An 18838-nucleotide genomic window follows, 5' to 3' on the forward strand; every position below is an offset into this window, starting at 1 on the left:
ATAGTGAGTTTGAGCCCAGACTGGGCTTTGATTGGTATACTTGTCTAAAACAAAACAAACAAAACCACCAGTAGCAACAATAACAAAAAGCAAACATGGGGCTGAGGGCTGGAGAGATGGCTTGGCAATGGAGGGACCCAGGTTCGATTCCCAGCATCCATTTGCAGTTCACAACTACCTACAACTCCAGTTCCAGTGGAATCTAACGCCCTCTTCTGGCCTTTGAGGGCACTGCACACACATGGTGCATAGACACAGATGCAGGCAAGACAGAAGAGGTGTCATATTCCCTGGAGCTGGCGATAGAGACAGTTGTGAGCCATGACAGGGATACTGGAAACTGAAACCAGATCCTCTGGAAGAGCGGCCAGTGCTCTTACCTGCTGAGCCATCGCTCCAGCCCGGAACCATTGTGAATGTGGACTTGTTCTGAGCCTTCCGTCTGTGATGGTGGCCGTGTGCTGGGGGATGGCAGAGCCCTTCGCCTTCGCTCACCTCTGCCTTTTATAGTCCTCGCTTGAATCACCTTTAATATTCGTATTTCTGCGTCTAGTCCCTGTACCAGCAGTCTGGGTTTTAAAGTTTGTTTATTTACTTATTTGCGCTCTCTCTCTCTCTCTCTCTCTCTCTCTCTCTCTCTCTCTCTCTGTGTGTGTGTGTGTGTGTGTGTCTGCCACAGCACACTTGTGGGAGTTGATTTTCTCCTTCCACCATGTGTGTCCTGGGGGCTTGGCAGCAAGTGCCTTTACCCACTGAGCCATGTCACCAGCCTCCGCCCCTAGGCTTTTTCTAGTATGCAGTTCAAATACTTCCAGTCTCTACTCCACCCCTGGCTCTATGTGTCCAGTTATCTTTTATAGCAGTACCCACTTTCTGATACCAAAATCTGAGCTAGACTACCCAGGCTGCCATGACAAGATGCCCGTTAGGACCCCACCTTCATGATATTTCACTCCCGCTCCCCCATAGGCCTGGTCCTCAGATGTAAATAGCTGATAGCTCTGCATAGAAACTTGGAGGAAACTCAAACATTTGGTGCATAATAACTGCCTATAAGAATTGTCTTCCTTGAGGAGGGGGAAGGGTAGGTGTGGGCTCAAAAACCACCAGGGCTGGGAGGTACTTTCCTGACACACCACTGAAGCTCCCTCCTGCCCGTCTCTCAGGTCTTTTTTAACTTGGGCCACTACATGGCCTTGCCAACCTTCCTAGCCTCAGGGAGTATTGTCTTCCTGTCCGTTTAGTAATGATATAAAATAAGTCTTAGGTATTTAATGCCAACTCTGTTTCTCACGGAGCAAAGCCTGACATGGAGCTGCCCTTTTTGTTCAAATTGCACCTTAGAGTGGAAGCCACAAATAACCCTTGCTGCACCTACAAACCCTCAAACCATCAAGGGAGGGTCTTTGTATTTGTTTGTTTAGCATGAGAAGTACACACACCCATGTGTGCACACACACCTATGTGCACACCCCACACGCACCTGTGCACGCACCCACACCCATGTATGCACACACACACGTGCATACACACCTACGCGCACACCCTGCGCATGCACCTGCGTGCACACGCACACACACCCGCACGTATGTGCACACATGCACACACGCTATTCACAGCACTCATTTCTTCTCGTCACTGAGATTTCTGCTCAGGTGTTACAGTTGCTTTCTCTGACTCTAAAATGTACCTTCCCGTCATTCTCATTTTTTGTCACGTGTTCTTCTTGTATTGCATTACCTCTAAAAAAAGACACTAATAACTTTGACCCTGGCTAGGTCCTGCTTGTCCAAGAACAGTAAAGATATTTCTGCTGGGGAAGTGTGTGCATGTGCGTGTGTGTGTTGTGTGTCCGTGATATATGCGGGGATGTGCGTGTAGGTGCCAGCATACCACAGTTCATGTCTGGTGGTCAGAGGACAAGTCTGGGCATCTGTTTTGTCTTTAGATTCCAGAGATTGAATTCAATTCATTAAGCTTGGTGACAAGTGCCCTTAACCACCTGAGCCGTCCCACCTCCCGCAAAAGATTGTATGACTGTTTTGCCTGCATGTGTATATGTATGTATGTCTGTCACAGGTATCCCTGGTGCCTGCAGAGGTCAGAAGAGGGTATCAGATCCCAGGAATTGATGTTACTGATGGTTGCAAGCCATCATGTGGGTGCTGGGAATCAAACCCAGGTCTTCCACTAGAGCCATCAAGTGTGCTAAGCCGCTGAGCCATCTCTTCAGGTCCCCTCCGGAAGATACTCCTGAAGTGTGCCCACTGCATTCCCGGATGGCTGTTCAGATGGATGCGTGGATGATGAGCACCTGTTGGTCATCTTCTGCCTCTGTTAGGCTTCTCACTGGGCAGTGAACCCTTTGAGGGCATGTTTCGCTGTTGTTATTTTTGTTTTTTTGTTTTGTTTTGTTTTTTTGTTTTGTTTTTTTTTGTCAGGGGGAGGATATGAGACAGAGAGATACGTCACTTATAGTCCAGCTGGCCTCAAAGTCCTTATGAAGCCAGGGCTGACCTTGGAACTCCTGGTCTTTCTGCCTCTCCCTCCCAATCCTGGTCTTTCTGCCTCTCCCTCCCAAGTTCTGGGATTGCAGGTGTGCACCCCTACACCAGGCCTGGTTTCCCCTTCTTTGTCTGGCTTGCAGAGTGTTATTGTCCGGGAGCTGTCCCTCTATCCAGTCTGCCACTCCCTGTGGGATTAGTGGTGTGTTGTCTGTCTCTGTGGGACATGAATAGATTGTTTTTGTGGTCTTCTTGTTCTCAGCAGGAATCATGGGGCAATGCCAGCAGGAGGCCTCTCAGTTGGAAGTGTGGAGTCCATGATATAGGGAAGATGTCTACATTTCCCCTAGAGTTTTCTCCTGGTCATGGGATGGGGCACCCCACTCACACTGCAGCTCTAGAGAAGAAGGGGACCCAGGCTTTTCTGATAGCATGGTTATACAAGTTCTGGGGTAACACAGATATTAGGGTGTCAGGCCAATTTGCATCCTTCTTAGCAGACTTCCTATTGGGACTCGCAGCCCAGTCACTACTTCCTGCATCACCCCCATCCTCCCTCGAGGATCTGTCCCCCTCTGACACCTGGCAGTTTCGAGGGCTGCAGCACAGCTCTTCCGCCGGCCCAGGAGTTCTCCAAGGGCAGCAAGTGGCCTGAGAGGGCCCCATCTCGTCCCCAGCAGCACCAAGTATGAAACTGTAGCAGTCATTGCTGGAACTGAATGCAGTTCTGTCTGGGTCTGTGCAGGTTTTTTGTTGTTTTGTTTTGTTTTTAGACTTGGGGTGGGAGTGTCTCTGTAAAGTCTTAGCTATCTTAGAACTCACGCTCTGTAGACCAGGCTGGCCTCAAACTCACAGAGATGTGCCCCTTGCTTTGTCTGGGCTCAGGTTAGGGGCAGAAAGGGCAGCTTTGTTACAGCCTGGCTTCTCCCCACGGTTTGCCTATACCACCACAGACCTGGGTCTCTGGCTGCACGTCCCTTTGCATTCATGTGGCTCTCAGCAGTAGTGGCACTGACGGGGAGGAGTGGTTGCGGGCCTGGTGAGTGTTTCTTGCTGGACCTTTCTTGTGGTGGCAGTCATCATGTATGGCAGATTCTTTCTTGAAAGCACTTTGAGAACCCAGGGGTCCGCTTTAGCCAGCACCCCTAGGTGTCCCCAGCAGCCTCTACCTGCCTTGTTGTTCTCCGAGCTGAAGTCTATTGACTGGGCTTGCTCTGAGGTCTTTATACACAGCAGGAGGACCTCAGTGATCCATGGAGACCCTGAGGCCTGAACTGTAAAGAAGCATGATATTTCCCACAGGGAGTGATGTCAGACAAATAGCCGCCTTGGGGGGCTAGGGGCAGGCCCCAAATACACTACCAAAGCTGAAAGGGTCTGTCTCTGATTTTGTAATTTGTTTTTATTTGGTTGTTTTTTGGTTTCTCTGTATGGCTGTCCTGGAACCTGCTTTATAGACCAGGCTGGCCTTGAATTTAAAGATCTGCCTGCCTCTGCCTCCGACATGCTTGAGGAGGGGTCTGCTGACCTGAGATCTGGTGCTCCAGAAGGGCCTCCACTTGCTGGCTGCATATCTTATGAACCATTTGAGCCTCAGTGTCTAGCTCTCAAATATGGATCCGTCACTTATGACTCTACACCCGCCGAGGTTGAATGAAAGGCAGCCAGGAGCCCTAGCTCGTGATGAGAGGAAAGCCCAAGAGCAGGTGGTCACCCAGAAGGCTTCTGCGCAACACTGACAAGCCTACTCCTGTTTATCCTTCAAATTCAGCTGTTTGTGGTGGTGGATACCTATAATCTCAGCACTCGGAAAACAGAGGCAGGAGGATCACCCAAGGCTGGAGGCCAGGCTGGTCTACGGAAGCCAAAGCTACATAGTGAGACTCATCCTAAAAACAAACAAACAACAACAACAAAACCCAGACAAATAAACCCAAAACAAGCAACCAAAGTAAAAGGCCAGTGCAACCCCCCTTTCCCAGGGCGCGAGCTGTCCCTTTGTGTCACCTAGTCTGTTCACTGCGGAAGTCTAGCTTCAGGTGACGCTTGGGGGCTGTCTGGCCATGCCTCTAAGTAGGTTGTGAAGCAGGCTTGGGGTATAGAAATGCCAGCTTTCTCACTTCATACAGCCGTTGTTGAGTTGAACACGCAGCAGAGGAACTCTGATCTGCCAGTGGTCTGCTGATGAAGCGCCTGCTGCAAACCAACCCTACAATTTAGGATTTCCTGAGTGCTACTTCTGCCAGTATCTGGGTGTGTGTGTTTGTTTGTTTGTTTGTTTGTTTGTTTGTTTGTTTCGAGACAAGGTTTCTCTGTAGCTTTCGAGCCTGTCCTGGAACTAGCTCTTGTAGACCAGGCTGGCCTCGAACTCAAAGAGATCCGCCCGGCTTCTGCCAGTATCAGGTTTTTGTTTCCCAAGGCTAGAGAAAAGAATAAGAGGCATCAAAGTCAGTCAACAGAGAAGACTGCTCTTAGCTCTGAGGCGGGAATTCTTTACCTGTTGGCACTGTGTCCTTGTTGAGTCTGCTGGGATGTCAAGGCTAAGCCTGATGTGGAAGTGTTTCTGCCTGCTGGGGTTTCCCGGAAGCCATGGACTCAGGAAGGTTGGTCAGGCTGGCCTCCGTCTCATCAGCTCCGAGTACTGGGATTACAGGCATGCGGCACAACACCTGGCTCAGTGTAGGACATCTTGATTGGCCGAAGAAAGGGGAAACTGTGGGATAGCCCTGGAAACAGGCGGGGGTCAGACAGGATCAAATGTCTGAATTTGAAAAACCCTCCCCGGGGCGTACTTGAGAAGGTTGAGGGACAGTGAGAAGATTTGCCCAGTATCTGGGAACAGTACAGGATAGGGGGTAAGGAGGGGCAGAGGTCAGATGATGAACGAGGTCCAAACACTGGGGACTCAGCAAACATGGGTCGAGACCATGCCATTGCCATGTGGTGCCCACAGAGGCTTCCCCTGCGTGGGACTGGGCCCCATTGCGTGGTAACTGGCATGGCCTTGCCTTCCCTGCTCAATTGTACGTCCAGAACAAGCCTTGACCCTCCAACGCTACCCAGGTTCCTGGCCAACACTGGATGAGTGAGGGGTGGTGGGGCTGTTTCAGGGACCCCAGAGAGACTGGTGCAGGAGAAAAGCCTTTGCACAAAGGCCGGGAGGGTTGAGGGAGCTGTGAAAGCAGGATGCAGGGTTGTGTGACAGGGGCAGAGTGGGGTGCAGGGGCTCATTCTGCAGACAGAGAAACGGAGAATAAAGATTGATTGAGAAGCCAGAGCTATCATGGCTGGCCTCCTGCCATGGCATTGGATTGCAGCCAGGTATCTGACCCAAGAACCACGATGTAGAGTGTCCTGTTAGAGGGAGGGGCAATGTGTGGTGACACATTTTCCTATGGTGTTTGACTATTATCTGTATCAGGAACTCGGCACTTGTCACCTTCCAGACCCTCATGCTAGTCAATGTGGCAGAATCTGCCATCAGCCCTATTACCTAAAGTCATAGTAAGTGTGAATGTTGAGCTCACACCCAGGTCTGAGTCCAACCAGACGGGTAGTGGGCGCGTGTCAGTGCTCCATAAAAACACACGGGGACTCCCAGGGATGACAATTATGTCCCCATCAGCTGAGAGATCCCCAAACTCCCTCATTGACTGGTGAAGACCGATAGCTACAGATGTGCCATGGAGAGGACGGAAGGAATAGACTCCCACATCCCAGTGCCTTCCTGGGCTGAGCTCCACGCCCCGGCCCAGGCCCAGGCAGGATGCTCACACCATCGTTCTTCCTAGGCAGCCATCACTAGGACTCACTAGTGGCCTGAAAGAATTGCTGGTGGACGTGAAAGAAAGCACATACTGTTCAAGTGTGGCTTTAGCTTCCTGCCACCTCAGGACCACAGCTGAGTTTCCCTTCGTGTGTCAGGGTGACCAGGACCCTGATGGAGCTAAGGGCAGGCCCTGTGCCAGGTGCCCTCACATACACGGTCGCCGGCCAGCTGTCCTTCTCACTTCTGTGTTCCTTCTCCTTGGCGGTCCTGTGCCCCTTGTCCCTGGGGGCACAGATGACTGCGTTCAGTGGGGAAACAAGGTTTTTCCTTTGAACTTGAGGTGTCCCAAGCCATCGTGTGGTGTTGGACAGGTGGCCCTCACCTGTGCCCTTCAAGCTCATCACACAAATGAGGCCAGTGGGTCCTGGGTCTGCAAGATAGCAGCATGGTGTGTGGTCTGTGTAGTCCTGAGATGGTCTCTCACTCTAAAGACCCCTTCAGCCAGGTGGTGGTGGTGCACGCCTTTAATTCCAGCACTCAGAAGGCAGAGGCAGGTGGATTTCTAAGTTCGAGGCCAGCCTGGTCTACAGAGCGAGGTCCAGGACAGCCAAGGCTACACAGGGAAGCCCTTTCTCAAAAAAATGAAAACCAACCAACCAAACAAAAACCCTTCAGACCTCTCCAGTGGGATGAGTGGGAGGGAAAGAGCCAGCCGCAGGTGGGGGAGGGACATCAGCCGCCCCTGGTCCACTCTGCCCTTGCTGTCTGACTGATGGACTCTGCTCTCCCTGCAGACACTGATGGAGAGGCAGAAACGGAAGGCGGACATCGAGAAGGGGCTACAGTTCATCCAGTAAGTGGGCAGTGGGCAGTGGGGCCGGCTCTCCTTTTCCTCCTGGCTGAGCCCTGCTCAGTGTGTACTGGGGTGTGGAGAGATGGGGTGAGCTGGGATGGGACCAGCAAGGCAGAGGTCATGAATTCCACAAGTCCATGTGTCTGGCCTGCCTGTCCTGCCTGTCCCTGGGTCTTATCCAGTATATCATCCTCCCCTCACCCTCTGCATCTTCTATCCTATGGAGCATCAGTTCTACCCTCTGTGAGGGACCAGGAGACAAGCCCCGCCCTTCCTCCAGCCTGACAGGTGCGAGCTCTCCAGAGCCTCTTCCACACGGAGCCGTAGCTGTTGGCCCTGAGTGACTTGTTGGTGTCTGACCTGACGGGTTGATGGCTGTCAGTGGGTCAGGTGCCGACAATTTGAGTTAGGTCAGAAGGGCGGGCAAAGCCTCCCAGACCAAGGGCACCTGAGGTGGACTCTGTGACTCTCCCTTGGGCTGAGGTACAGATTTGGTTCAGTGAGGTCGTGGTTGCAGAGTAGGGGTTAATTTCCTAGCAGCATTTCTGTCCCCGTACCAGCCACCCTTGCCTCTGCCGTGACCAGAATCCGATTATTCTCCTCTTGTCCTTTCCCAGGCCTGGGGGCTTCCTAGACCTGGCCAGGGCTACTCTGCCTTTGTGAGTTAGAGACCCCTGAAGTCTCGCTTTCCTGAGGAGAGGGCCGAGCTCACAGGCAGAGCCCAGCTGCTGGCTGGGCGAGCCTGGGGAAAATGCAAGTCTTTCCATCAGAACTGAGGGGTCTCGTGCAGCCCTCTCACCTTGTACCTCAGCCACAGCTGACTGAGGTCTAAGTGGGAGAAGCCTATTCCTGGCACAACCTCAGTGCCAGCCCTGGGGCTCCGCATTGGACCCATGGGCTCACACTGTCCTATGTCTCTTTTTCCTACCAGGTCAACACTACCCCTAAAGCAAGAAGAGTATGAGGTAAGTGTCACCTTGGTGGGTGGGTGAAGGGGACGGCTGTTGTTCGTGTTCAGGGCAGAAGGTTGTAACTGAGCTAGTCTGGATGGAGACCTGCTGAGGTCCCGTGTACCTGCCTTGCTTAGGCCTTCCTGCTCAAGCTTGTTCAGAACTTGTTTGCTGAGGGCAACGACCTGTTCCGGGAGGAGGACTACAAGCAGGCGCTGGTGCAGTATATGGAAGGGCTGAACGTGGCTGACTACGCTGCCTCTGACCAGGTGGCTTTGCCCCGGGAACTGCTGTGCAAGCTGCATGTCAACAGAGCGGCCTGCTACTTCACCATGGTGAGCCTGCCCCCTTTCCTCTCCCCGCCCCTACCCTACTCCCTTCTTCACCCCCTCCCCCTGCCTTCACCATGTCTCTGCATGCTCCTAACCTAGGCTTGATTCCTCCACTTCCTCCTATCTCTCTCTCTCTCTCTCTCTCTCTCTCTCTCTCCTTTTTTTAAAGATAGTGTCTCATTTTGTAGCCCTGGCTACCCTGGAACTCTCTATGTAGACCAGGCTGGCCTACAACTCACAGGGACACATACACCTGCCTCTGATCCTAAGTGCTCAGATTAAAGGTGTGTGCCACCATGACTGGTTTTTTTATTTATTTTTATTTATATGTATACACGTATGCCTGCAGGCCAGAAAAGGGCACCAGATTTCATTATGGATGGTCGTGAGCCACCATATGGTTGCTGGGAATTGAACTTAAGACCTCTGGAAGAGCAGTTAGTGCTCTTAACCGCTGAGCCATCTCTCCAGCCCAATATTTTATATTTTAATTCTATGTATATGGGTGTTTTGCCTGCATGTATATCTGTGCACCATGTAGGTGCCTGCTGAGGGAGCTCTGTCTGTTGGTAAAGCACTTGCCTTGTTGCTTTGGAAGCACAAGGGACCTGAGTTTGATGTTTGATTCTCAGAACACATACATATGTACATATGCACACATATACATATAGATATACTCATATATATATACACACACAGACACAGATGCCTACATATAGACACACATGTACTTACATATTTACACACACACACATTCACCCCCTTCTCCTTATATATAATATCAGTTGGCGCTCGCTGTCTAACTCAGTTCTTCTCAACCTTCCTAATGCTGTGACCCTTTAATACAGTTCCTCATGCTCTAGTGGCCCTCAAACTTAAAATCATTTTTTTAAATATGTATTTATTTATTATGTATACAATATTCTGTCTGTGTGTATGCCTGTAGGCCAGAAGAGGGCACCAGACCTCATTACAGATGGTTGTGAGCCACCATGTGGTTGCTGGGAATTGAACTCAGGACCCTTGGAAGAGCAGGCAATGCTCTTAACCTCTGAGCCATCTCTCCAGCCCCTTAAAATTATTTTTTAATTAACTAATTTACTTCTTTTTATTTGTGAGTGCACTGTCTACATGTCTGCCTGCATGCCAATCAGATCTCATTACAGATGGCTGTGAGCCACCATGTGGTTGCTGGGAATTGAACCTAGGTCCTCTGGAAGGGTAGCCAGTGCTCTTAACCTCTGAGCCCTCTCTCCAGCCCCCATAAAGTTATTTTTGTTGCTACTTCATAACTGTAATTTTGCTACTGTTATGAATCATAATGTAAGTACCTGTGTTTTGCGATGGTCTTAAGCAACCCCTGTGAAGAGAATTCAACCTGGGGGTCGGGATCCACATCTGAGAACCGCTGGTCCAGCCAGTTTCTTCAGTCAGTGACACCAGGTCCACTGAGACATCCCGTCTGAAAAAATAAGACGGAGGCCTCTGGCTCCTCCATGCACACTCCTAGGCACAGACACCCATAAACACAGTCATAGCCACAACCAAACAGCATCAGAAAGCATCCTCAGCCACAGCCCCACCCCAGATGAACTGTTAGAATTTCAGGGGTGACCTTTCTCCCTGATTGCATCTCTGTGAGGAGGGGCTACTGTCATTCTTAGTCCATGACGTTCCAAGCCAAGGACAGACAGGTCAACAGCTGTGTCACCCAGCAGGCTCACTGCTGCGGCTGTACCCAGTGTCCTGCTAGTACCTGCATCAGCCTGTCATCTTTACGCCATCAGAGTGAACGCTGCCCTCTCTCTCTCCGACCTCTGCCCTGAAGCTCTTCAGCCCGGTCCCCGAGGCCACTCCCTTTGCAGTTCCTCCTAGGGAAGTGAGGTTGCTTTCCGTGCCCAGGGTCAGAGGCGCTGACCAGCGGGCCCCCGGCTGTCGTCTCCCGCAGGGCCTGTCCGTGCCCAGGGTCAGAGGCGCTGACCAGCGGGCCCCCGCCGTCTCCCGCAGGGCCTGTCCGTGCCCAGGGTCAGAGGCGCTGACCGGCGGGCCCCCGCTGTCGTCTCCCGCAGGGCCTGTACGAGAAGGCGCTGGAGGACAGCGAGAAGGCGCTGGGCTTGGACGGAGAGAGTATCCGGGCGCTGTTCCGCAAGGCGCGCGCCCTCAATGAGCTGGGCCGCCACAAAGAGGCCTATGAGTGCAGCAGCCGGTGCTCCCTCGCCCTTCCCCACGTGAGTCCTGTCTCCCAAGCATGCGTGCTGGCCCTCCAGTGCTCCGTGCCACCACATACTTCTGAGTCGTAGGAGGTTGATGAGCTGGGACTGTGTGTCGCCATGGGTAAAACTGCAGTGTAGGTATATACCATCCCTCAGCCTCCAACAGCCCTGTGCTGCCAAACGTTTTCGAGATGAAGAGATGTTGGTGTTGGGCTGTCGCTGGGTGGGGAAGTGACAAAGAGGAATGACCAGAGAGCTTTGCTGGACACTCACACGTATGTCGCCCCTCGTGATTTAGTCACTGAAGACGGTATGTGCCTCACTCTGCCATTTGGTCACTTTATAAGTCCACACAGGCACACATCAAGACCCACTGCCCAGCTGGGTGGCGGTGGTGGCGCACATTTTTAATCCCAGCACTCAGGAGGCAGAGGCAGGTGGATCTCTGTGAGTTTGAGGCCAGCCTGGTCTACAGAGCGAGTTTCAGGACAGGCACCAAAGCTACACAGAGAAACACGGTCTCGAAAAAGCGAACGAACTAACTAACTAAATAAATAAATAAATAAAAGGCCCACTGCCCTTTGGTGACTGACTAAAACAATCCTGGGATCCAGGTGTGTTACTTTCTCAAACTCCCAAGCACTTCCTTTTTTTCCCCCCACCCCCGAGATGGGTTTCTCTGTGTAGTTCTGGCTGTGCTGGAACTCACTCTGTAGACCAAGCTGACTGACCTTGACCTTACAGAGATTCACCTGCTTCTGCCTCCCAAGCACAGGGGTTAGAAGCGTGCGCTGTCACCACCCGGCTAGCACTTATGTTTATCAGGTATAACTACAGTGTAGAATCCACAAAATGTCCTTCCTAGAAACTTTGTCTCTGGCCCAGTGGCTGGCTGTACAGGGACTCCTGTTCTCTTCTTTACTGGTCTTTCTAGAAAAGATATGGAGGGAAAAGTCAGACCAGCAGCATGGCTCCCCCGGGGAGAGACTGAGGCTGGAGTGAGTGAGAGCAACCAGGGCCTCTTGCACTCACTGTCACTCGCTGAATTCTAGAAATAAATAGTTAAGGGCTGGCGGTGTGACCCATAGTAGAGCACTTGCCTAGGATGTACAAGACTCTGGCTTCTTCCCCAAGTCTACAAAGAAAAAGAGATTAATAATAAAGAAACGTTAATCCCAGCATTTAAGAGGCAGAGGCAGGCAGATTTCTGTGAGCTGGAGGCCAACATGGTCTACAAAGAGAGCTCAGACAGCCAGGGCCACACAGAGACATATTTCTAGCACCACTAGAAAATGAAAATTACAGTCTGGCACAGTGGGTTGTACCCATAATCCCTGGAGTTCAAGGCCAGCCCCAGCAAAGGTAGCAAGTCCCTGTCTTAGAGATAAAATGGAAAAAGATAAAAGCAAATGTATTCCTTTGCCTCCCCCACTGTTCCCAGCAGTGACTTGGAAAGCCATTGTCACATCCCAGGGCCACATGAGATGTCCAGGAGCACAGCCGTGTGCACCGGGGCTACCTAACCCACCTAACCCCATGTCCTGCCTTCCACAGGATGAAAATGTCACTCAGCTGGGTCAGGAGCTGGCTCAGAAGCTTGGGCTGCGGGTGCGGAAGGCATATAAGAGACCCCAGGTAGGTGGGAGCTGGGGTGGGCATAAAGAAGTGGGGTGCGAAGGAGGGACTAGGCACTGTAGGGATCCCGAGTGAGGTAGCCAGAGCCTGGTAAGGACAGAGGGGATGACAGCAGGTGACCTTCCTCCCTGTTGGCTGAAAGCCCTGGAATGAGTAGCAGGACCTTGGGGAAGCGGAAAGAACAGCCAAAGCTCCCAGCTTACCTTAGACACCAGCTGTTAAAACACCTCCGTCCGCTGCCCTGCACGACTTGAACCACCCTGGAGATGGCCCAAGTTGACACTGGCGCCCTTCAGTTTTGTGTTCTCAAATGCTGCCCTCATGGTGCCTGTCTGAATGTTAGTGTCTGCTGGACTCCTTCATGTCCACATAGGTCACCTGCCGTGTGTCTGGAAACTGCGTGTCCCAGAACAGATGGCTTAAGTTTTTCTGGCCTGACCTTGGACATGTTACTGGTGTTTCCACCAGTTTCCACATCTGGAAGACAGATAATTAGGCCCACCTCAGGAGGCTCATGGGAGGACTAAAACGAGAAAATACGAGATGGCACCTGGCACATCATAGGAATGTGTATGTTTAGATCTTCAGTCCAGGTCACACTTGGAATTAATAAAAAATAAAAAGATAAAAAAAGCCAGGCAGAGGCAGGCGGATCTCTGTGAGTTCGAGGCCAGCCGGTCTACAAGAGCTAGTTCCAGGACAGGCTCTAAAAAAGCTGCAGAGAAACCCTGTCTCGAAAAACTAGAAAAAGAAAAAAAAAAAGAAAAAAAGCCCAATGTGACCCTGGGAGCCAGAGCAGGTGGCAGCGGCAGTCTGCAGGTAGGGAGTCTTGGGTGGCACCGAAGACCCCACAGCTGGTGTCAGGGTCTCTGTGTTGTCCTGACTGTGTGGGATGTTTTGCCTGTTTCCACATTCTTGATCTCTGTCCACCTCTCCCCAATCTCTGGCAGGAATTGGAAACATTTTCTCTGCTTAGTAATGGTACCCCGACTGGCGTGACAGATCAGGTAGGCGTGATCCAGGACCCCAAATGCTTCCCCAACTTCATACCAGTCTGTCTCTCTCCATCCATCCTAAGAGCTCAGGCCATGAACTACAAAGGCCCCAAACAGCACCGTGTCTTTCACCAACCCATTTCCTTATCAATCTATCGAACCTCATCCACAAAGGTCAGGACTGGTCACAGTTATGGAGGTCTGTGGGAAGCCCAAGCAGAGTGGAACTCCCCATGAAGAGGATAAGGCGAGGCCTACCTCAGTACAAGGACCACCTGAGAGCATAGACACCGGCAGCAGGTGGTGTCTAGGCTGAGCCCCTGGCATCCTGTAGAATCTACAGGACAGTCACATGGGAGATTTGGTGCTGTGTGCCCTATGGGCTTCTCCAGCATGGGAGTCACTTCTCTGGCCAGTTGGTCACTCCACCTGTGTGCCTAGAAGTGGGTGGCCTGGGCAGTGCTCACAAGCAGAGCTCAGACTCTACAAGGCGCTAGAACTGAGAAAGCAAGCTGAAGGAAGGCTGTGTGGGCTCCTTGTTGGGAAGCGGTTCAGCCTGGTAGAGAGGGAATGGGATTCACAGGCCAGAGAGAGCAGCCTGAGCAGAGGCCCTATAGTCAGGAGAGGAAGGGGCTCTCTCCACTGGTATAGTTCCTCAGGGTTTGGGAGAGTTTGCACATGTTGGGGGTCAGATTCTGAGGGCATCCTGAGAAATGACTCTGGTGCTGGAGAAGCCCACAGAGAACACAGCAGCCAGATCTCACATGTGACTATCCTGTAGATTCTACTCGGCACCAGGGGCTCATCTCTGAGGTGACCACTCCGCCCCTTCCCTCGGGCCTTTGGGTATCTTAGGCCATTATTGCAAAGTGACTATTAGTAGTAGGGGTTCTGTGCAAAAGGGCAGGGAGAGAAAAGCCAGGACAGGAGGGCTGGGTGGTCACTCTTGTCCTGCAGGGCCTAGGCAGCACTGATGGGGAGAATGACAGCTGTCCGTAGAGGTGTTCATCCCTGGCCTCCTTTGTTTTCCCCTCAACTCCTGTCTGTACGCACTGTGGGAAAAGCAGCTCCCCGATCGGCACGGCAGCCTTGATCTGAGCAACTTATCTGTGGTGTACAAACACCCCAGGGAACAGATGTGCACGTATTCACTGTGTGATCTGAGGACAGGCTCAGGGGTGGGGCCAGGAGAATGCCTGGTCCCAAAGAACTGACAGACCGGACAGGCTCAAGGCAGGCCTTAGTCAGACAGCCCTACACTGACCCAAGAGCAGCAGCCGCGGAGCATCTCACAGAGTGTTGGCTAAAACAGTAGGTGAGGCAGGGTGCTGGATGACTTCTGCTACCGCCCTTAGGGAGGGGCTAATGCTGAGAGTCTGGGCCTTCTCCACAGAACAGGAAGGAGACAGGGTCATCCTGGACACACAAGGTTCTGCTGGATGGTGAAGGGATCAGGGAAAAGAGGGGGTGTGTTCAGGGTTGAGGAGTGACTTGTGTCTCTTGTGGCTGAAACAAGGCAGAGGAGTTCACTGGGGCCCAGAAAGGGAGGCTGGAGAGCTGACTTCTCAAGCTGACCTCCTGACAGCACACACTACACTCGTGATGAGTACAGAGAGCTGCTTGTGCGGCTGGCCTCCTCTGCGCTCCGTCTCTGTAACAGTTCCGGACAGTGTGGCTCTGTGTCCTTTACAAACGAGGAAACTAGTCCAGATAGGGTGCGTGACTTGGCCAAACCAGAGAGCAAGCTCCAGCCTTTCCCCCAGCCCAGAGGATGCTCTCAGACTGTGACCCCAACACACACAGCCACAGAGTTCAGATTCTCCTGAACTAGGCCTGGGGTCTAGGGAATGGCTCTTCTGATTACTGGCCAGGTTGCTCCTTGTCCTCTGAATTCTGTTTCATCTACGTAATGGGGATTGGCTTCCACCTCAGATAACATTCTCCTTTGAGGGAAGGAAGCTTCCTGTGAGGCTGGGGGCTGAGCCTGGGAGGTGGTACGCCTTTGTCTTCGAATTAGAAACCATCTGTGAGGTGAGGGGCTCGGTAAAACCCTTGTCAAAGCCTTTAATCCCAGCAGGTGGATCTCTGAGTTCAAGGACAGCCTTGTCTACATAGTGAATTTTAGGACAGCCAGGGCTACACAGTGAGACCCTGTCTCAAAAACAAAAACAAAATAAACCAAAACCCTTGTCTGAGGATATGGCTAGGACTTCAGGTAAGGAAACTGAGACCCAGAGGTATAGCCCTTCTCTGGGACCACTGCGCCCTGTAGTGCACCTGCTAGGCTAGTTACACTACACCTCTCCTAACCCAAGCCTGCCCAGGCCCTGACTGAAAAGCCGGGCTACAAGTGTGGTAGGTGTTCGTTCCTCAGTGAGTGGCCGTGGGCTTAGTCATGTGGGCCCTGGGGCATCCCATCCTCCAGCTGTCACCTGACCTTCCTCTCCACAGGGAACGTCGAACGGATTGGGATCCATAGATGACATCGAGACAGGTACTGTCTCAGCTCTGCCGAGTGGGACACCTAATGCAGGACAGGAAGGGACACTTCCTCAGCTTGTCCTTTCCTTCACCTATGCCTGCCCCTGTTGAGTACCACAGTTCAGAGTCCTTGCTTCTTTGCTCTGTTCATGGGCTTCCAGGTTATAGCTAATAAGTGCTCAAAGAGGGCACTGCTAGCCCGAGAGAAGGGGGACACTGGTATGTATTGGAATGGAGTCAGGGCCATGAGGACCCCCCAGCTCCAGGCTATCTTCCTTCCTTGACTAGCTCTGGGCCTGGGGCAGGGAATAGGGAAAGCAGGTCCCCGTGGAACTGGGGAAGGAGGGAAGGTGTTGGCTTAGTGACTAGGCAACACCCCCACCACACAGGGCCCTTTCAGCTACTGAGCCCACCCCCTCCACAGACTGCTACGTGGACCTACGGGACTCCCCGGCCCTGCTCCCCTCCACGCCCACAATGCCCCTGTTCCCTCACGTTCTGGACTTACTGGCCCCCCTGGACAGCAGCAGGACACTCCCCAGCACTGAGGGCCTCGACGACTTCTCAGATGCGGATGTGTTTGGTCCGGAACTGGACACCCTCCTGGACTCTCTGGTGAGCCATGTTGCCTGACTTCTTGTCTGTGCCTCTAACCTGTCGCTCACGAGAGGCAAGGGGAAGGCCCCAGCTTCACATCACAGTTGGGAGGATAGAGGGGTCTTGCCAGAGTCTTCAGAGAAGACCCCAGGAGGAGTGAGTAGAGAGCCAGGGCCTCTTCTTGGAGCATTTAAGGCAAGGCTATGGAGGACTAGCTGGTTCCTAGAATGCCCCACCCCACAGCTGGATGGTCAGTTCGCTTCTGACCTCTGACTCTGTCCCCACTTTGCAGTCTCTGGTCCAGGGTGGCCTGCCTGGCAGTGTGTGCCTAGTGAGTTGCCTCAGCTGATCCCTGTGTTTCCTGGTGGGGACCACCCACTGTTGCCACCTGTAGTGGGTGGCTCCATCCCTGTGTCCAGCCCACTGCCTCCTGCCTCCGTTGGCCTTGTCATGGACCCCTCCGGAAGCTGGCTGCTTCTGTGCTGGATGCCCTGACTCTCCAGGGCCCACGCTGGACCCCCTGGATCTTTACCATACTCTGAGGCTCAGCTAGATGCCCTTGACAGCTTTGGGGTCAGCCCGAGGCTCCCTGGACAAGCCTGACTCCTTCATAGGTGAGGCCTTGGTGGGTAACACACTCTCTCTCTCTCCTACTCCCTTGACCAGTGCTTCTGTGTCTCTGATCTCTGCAGCTCTGTGCCTGCAAAGCACATACCCTCATCCCCATCATAGTCCAGGGCAGTACACACTGTCTTATCTCCTGTGCTCAGCACTGTCGGAGCCTGAGTCTCAGGCTGGGTGTCTTCATTCTAGATCAAACAGTAGAGCTGTGTTAGTGACTCCATCTGGTGCTCTCCCCAGGCCTCCAGAGCCCTGAACCTCCAGACTCAGGTCCCATGGATATGATTCTGATGCAAAGTTCTGAGCTCCCTTGGCTCTTCTCTGGGCTGGGAGCCAGAGACATAGGAAATTGAGCAGGCCTTTATAGGGTTGGCTTTTGGAGGTCAGAGATCGTCTAGGGCACTCAAGACTGAGGGACCCATGGGATGGCAGGGGTAGAGAGGAACCAGGGACTCCTTCTGGAGGGACCTAATGGCTTGGAGGCATAGGGTCTGTATGGTGGAGGATCATGGATGGCTGAGGTCCAGAGCAGGGGTCCTGGGGGAAATGTGGGTGAGCCAAGCTACAAGTCTGAACTTTCTCCCATGGGCAGCAGGAAGCCTCAGAAAGCATAAGCAAGGGTGGACATGTTGGAGCCTCTTTGCTCCAGGGCTGTGACCATGAAGATAGGAGGGTGGGCCCATGAAGCTTCTCTGACGTAGAAATCAATGTACAGGGCATCCCAGAAAGGCCCCTCGTGTCCTCAGTGCTAGGGCACATGACTTCCGTGTCTTTTTTCCTAGAAGAGACCAGCTCACAGGACCACCGTCCTCCAAGCAGTCCTCAGAAGCCAGCCCCCTCTGTGAGTAACTTGAGTGGGGATCCCAGACCAGGCTTCTTACTCATCCTGGGGTTATGAGCCCCAGATTGGGGGTAAGGTGAGCCCTCTGCATTGGTGAGATGCTACATTCTCCAAGAGGGACACCCTCAGAATAGACCAGCCCCAAGTGATCTCCTGGCCCTTCCTCCATGCTTTATGCAGAGAGCACACATTGGGCACTCCTTACCCTCTTGTGTGAGGGGGAGGCTGAGCAGCCGTAAGTAATGGCCCTGGTATTATCATGTCTCTGTCTCTGGGCTCAGCCTGCTCTGGATTCAAATAAACCACGAGTGAGCAGCGTGTATGTCAACTTCGGCTTAGATGCTAGCTGAGTGGCCCTAGAAAAATCACTGGCTTTCCTTGGGTCTACTTTTCCTGTCTTGATTTCTGGAACCCTGCAGGGAAGAGCATGGGTAGAGCCCTTAAACAAGCCTACTGGCATTTCTCTACCTTCAAGTTGATCTTTAATTCAAGGAAATATTCTGGGGCCAAGATGGCTTTTATTCATTGTCCTGCCTAAGCCCAGAGGCTTCAGAGGCAGGCCCTGATGTTTGTGGTACAAGAGTCCCCTTGTACCACGAATACAAGGCCTGGGAAGATGTGGAGGAGGGTCTTAGGCTACAGTTCTGATACTGGGTAGGACAGATTGGAGGAGGGGGTCAAAAACATACCTATCTCCACTGCATTGGCTGGCCCTGGTGGTCCAGGTACCACTCAGGGCCCAAGATGGCCAACATCCTCCCATTATAGCCGGAGCCCTCCATGCCCAACACCGCCTTGCTCATCAAGAACCCTCTGGCTGCCACCCATGAGTTCAAGCAGGCCTGTCAGCTATGCTACCCCAAAACAGGTAATCTCACATATGCAGCAGCACCCCTCTGCCCTGGAGATGCTGGGACTCTCAGGAATGTGGAAGCCAGGACCAAAAGTACCTGTCTATCAGTGGGAGATTCATGTAGGAAAACAAGGCCTTCCCCTGAAGGAAAGGAAGGGGTGGGCCCTGATGAGGACCCGCCCCCCGCCAAGCAC

General features: G+C 52.7%; 1 protein-coding gene across 1 annotated transcript in view; it reads left to right on the forward strand.

Annotated features, from left to right (window-relative positions):
- Positions 1-18838, forward strand: part of Zc3h7b (zinc finger CCCH-type containing 7B) — a 54549-nt gene that overhangs the window by 17872 nt on the left and 17839 nt on the right. Inside the window, 16 exon segments of the mRNA XM_038344111.2 lie at positions 7068-7126; positions 8058-8091; positions 8214-8411; positions 10478-10636; positions 12176-12256; positions 13207-13263; positions 15703-15745; positions 16157-16347; positions 16622-16649; positions 16652-16786; positions 16789-16818; positions 16821-16853; positions 16856-16899; positions 16901-16943; positions 17733-17791; positions 18560-18659. Coding sequence (XP_038200039.1) covers positions 7074-7126; positions 8058-8091; positions 8214-8411; positions 10478-10636; positions 12176-12256; positions 13207-13263; positions 15703-15745; positions 16157-16347; positions 16622-16649; positions 16652-16786; positions 16789-16818; positions 16821-16853; positions 16856-16899; positions 16901-16943; positions 17733-17791; positions 18560-18659 — 1288 coding nt within the window. The 5' untranslated portion in view covers positions 7068-7073.

The sequence above is a fragment of the Arvicola amphibius genome, chromosome 9, assembly GCF_903992535.2.
Source record: "Arvicola amphibius chromosome 9, mArvAmp1.2, whole genome shotgun sequence".
Classification (NCBI taxonomy): Eukaryota; Metazoa; Chordata; class Mammalia; order Rodentia; family Cricetidae; genus Arvicola; species Arvicola amphibius.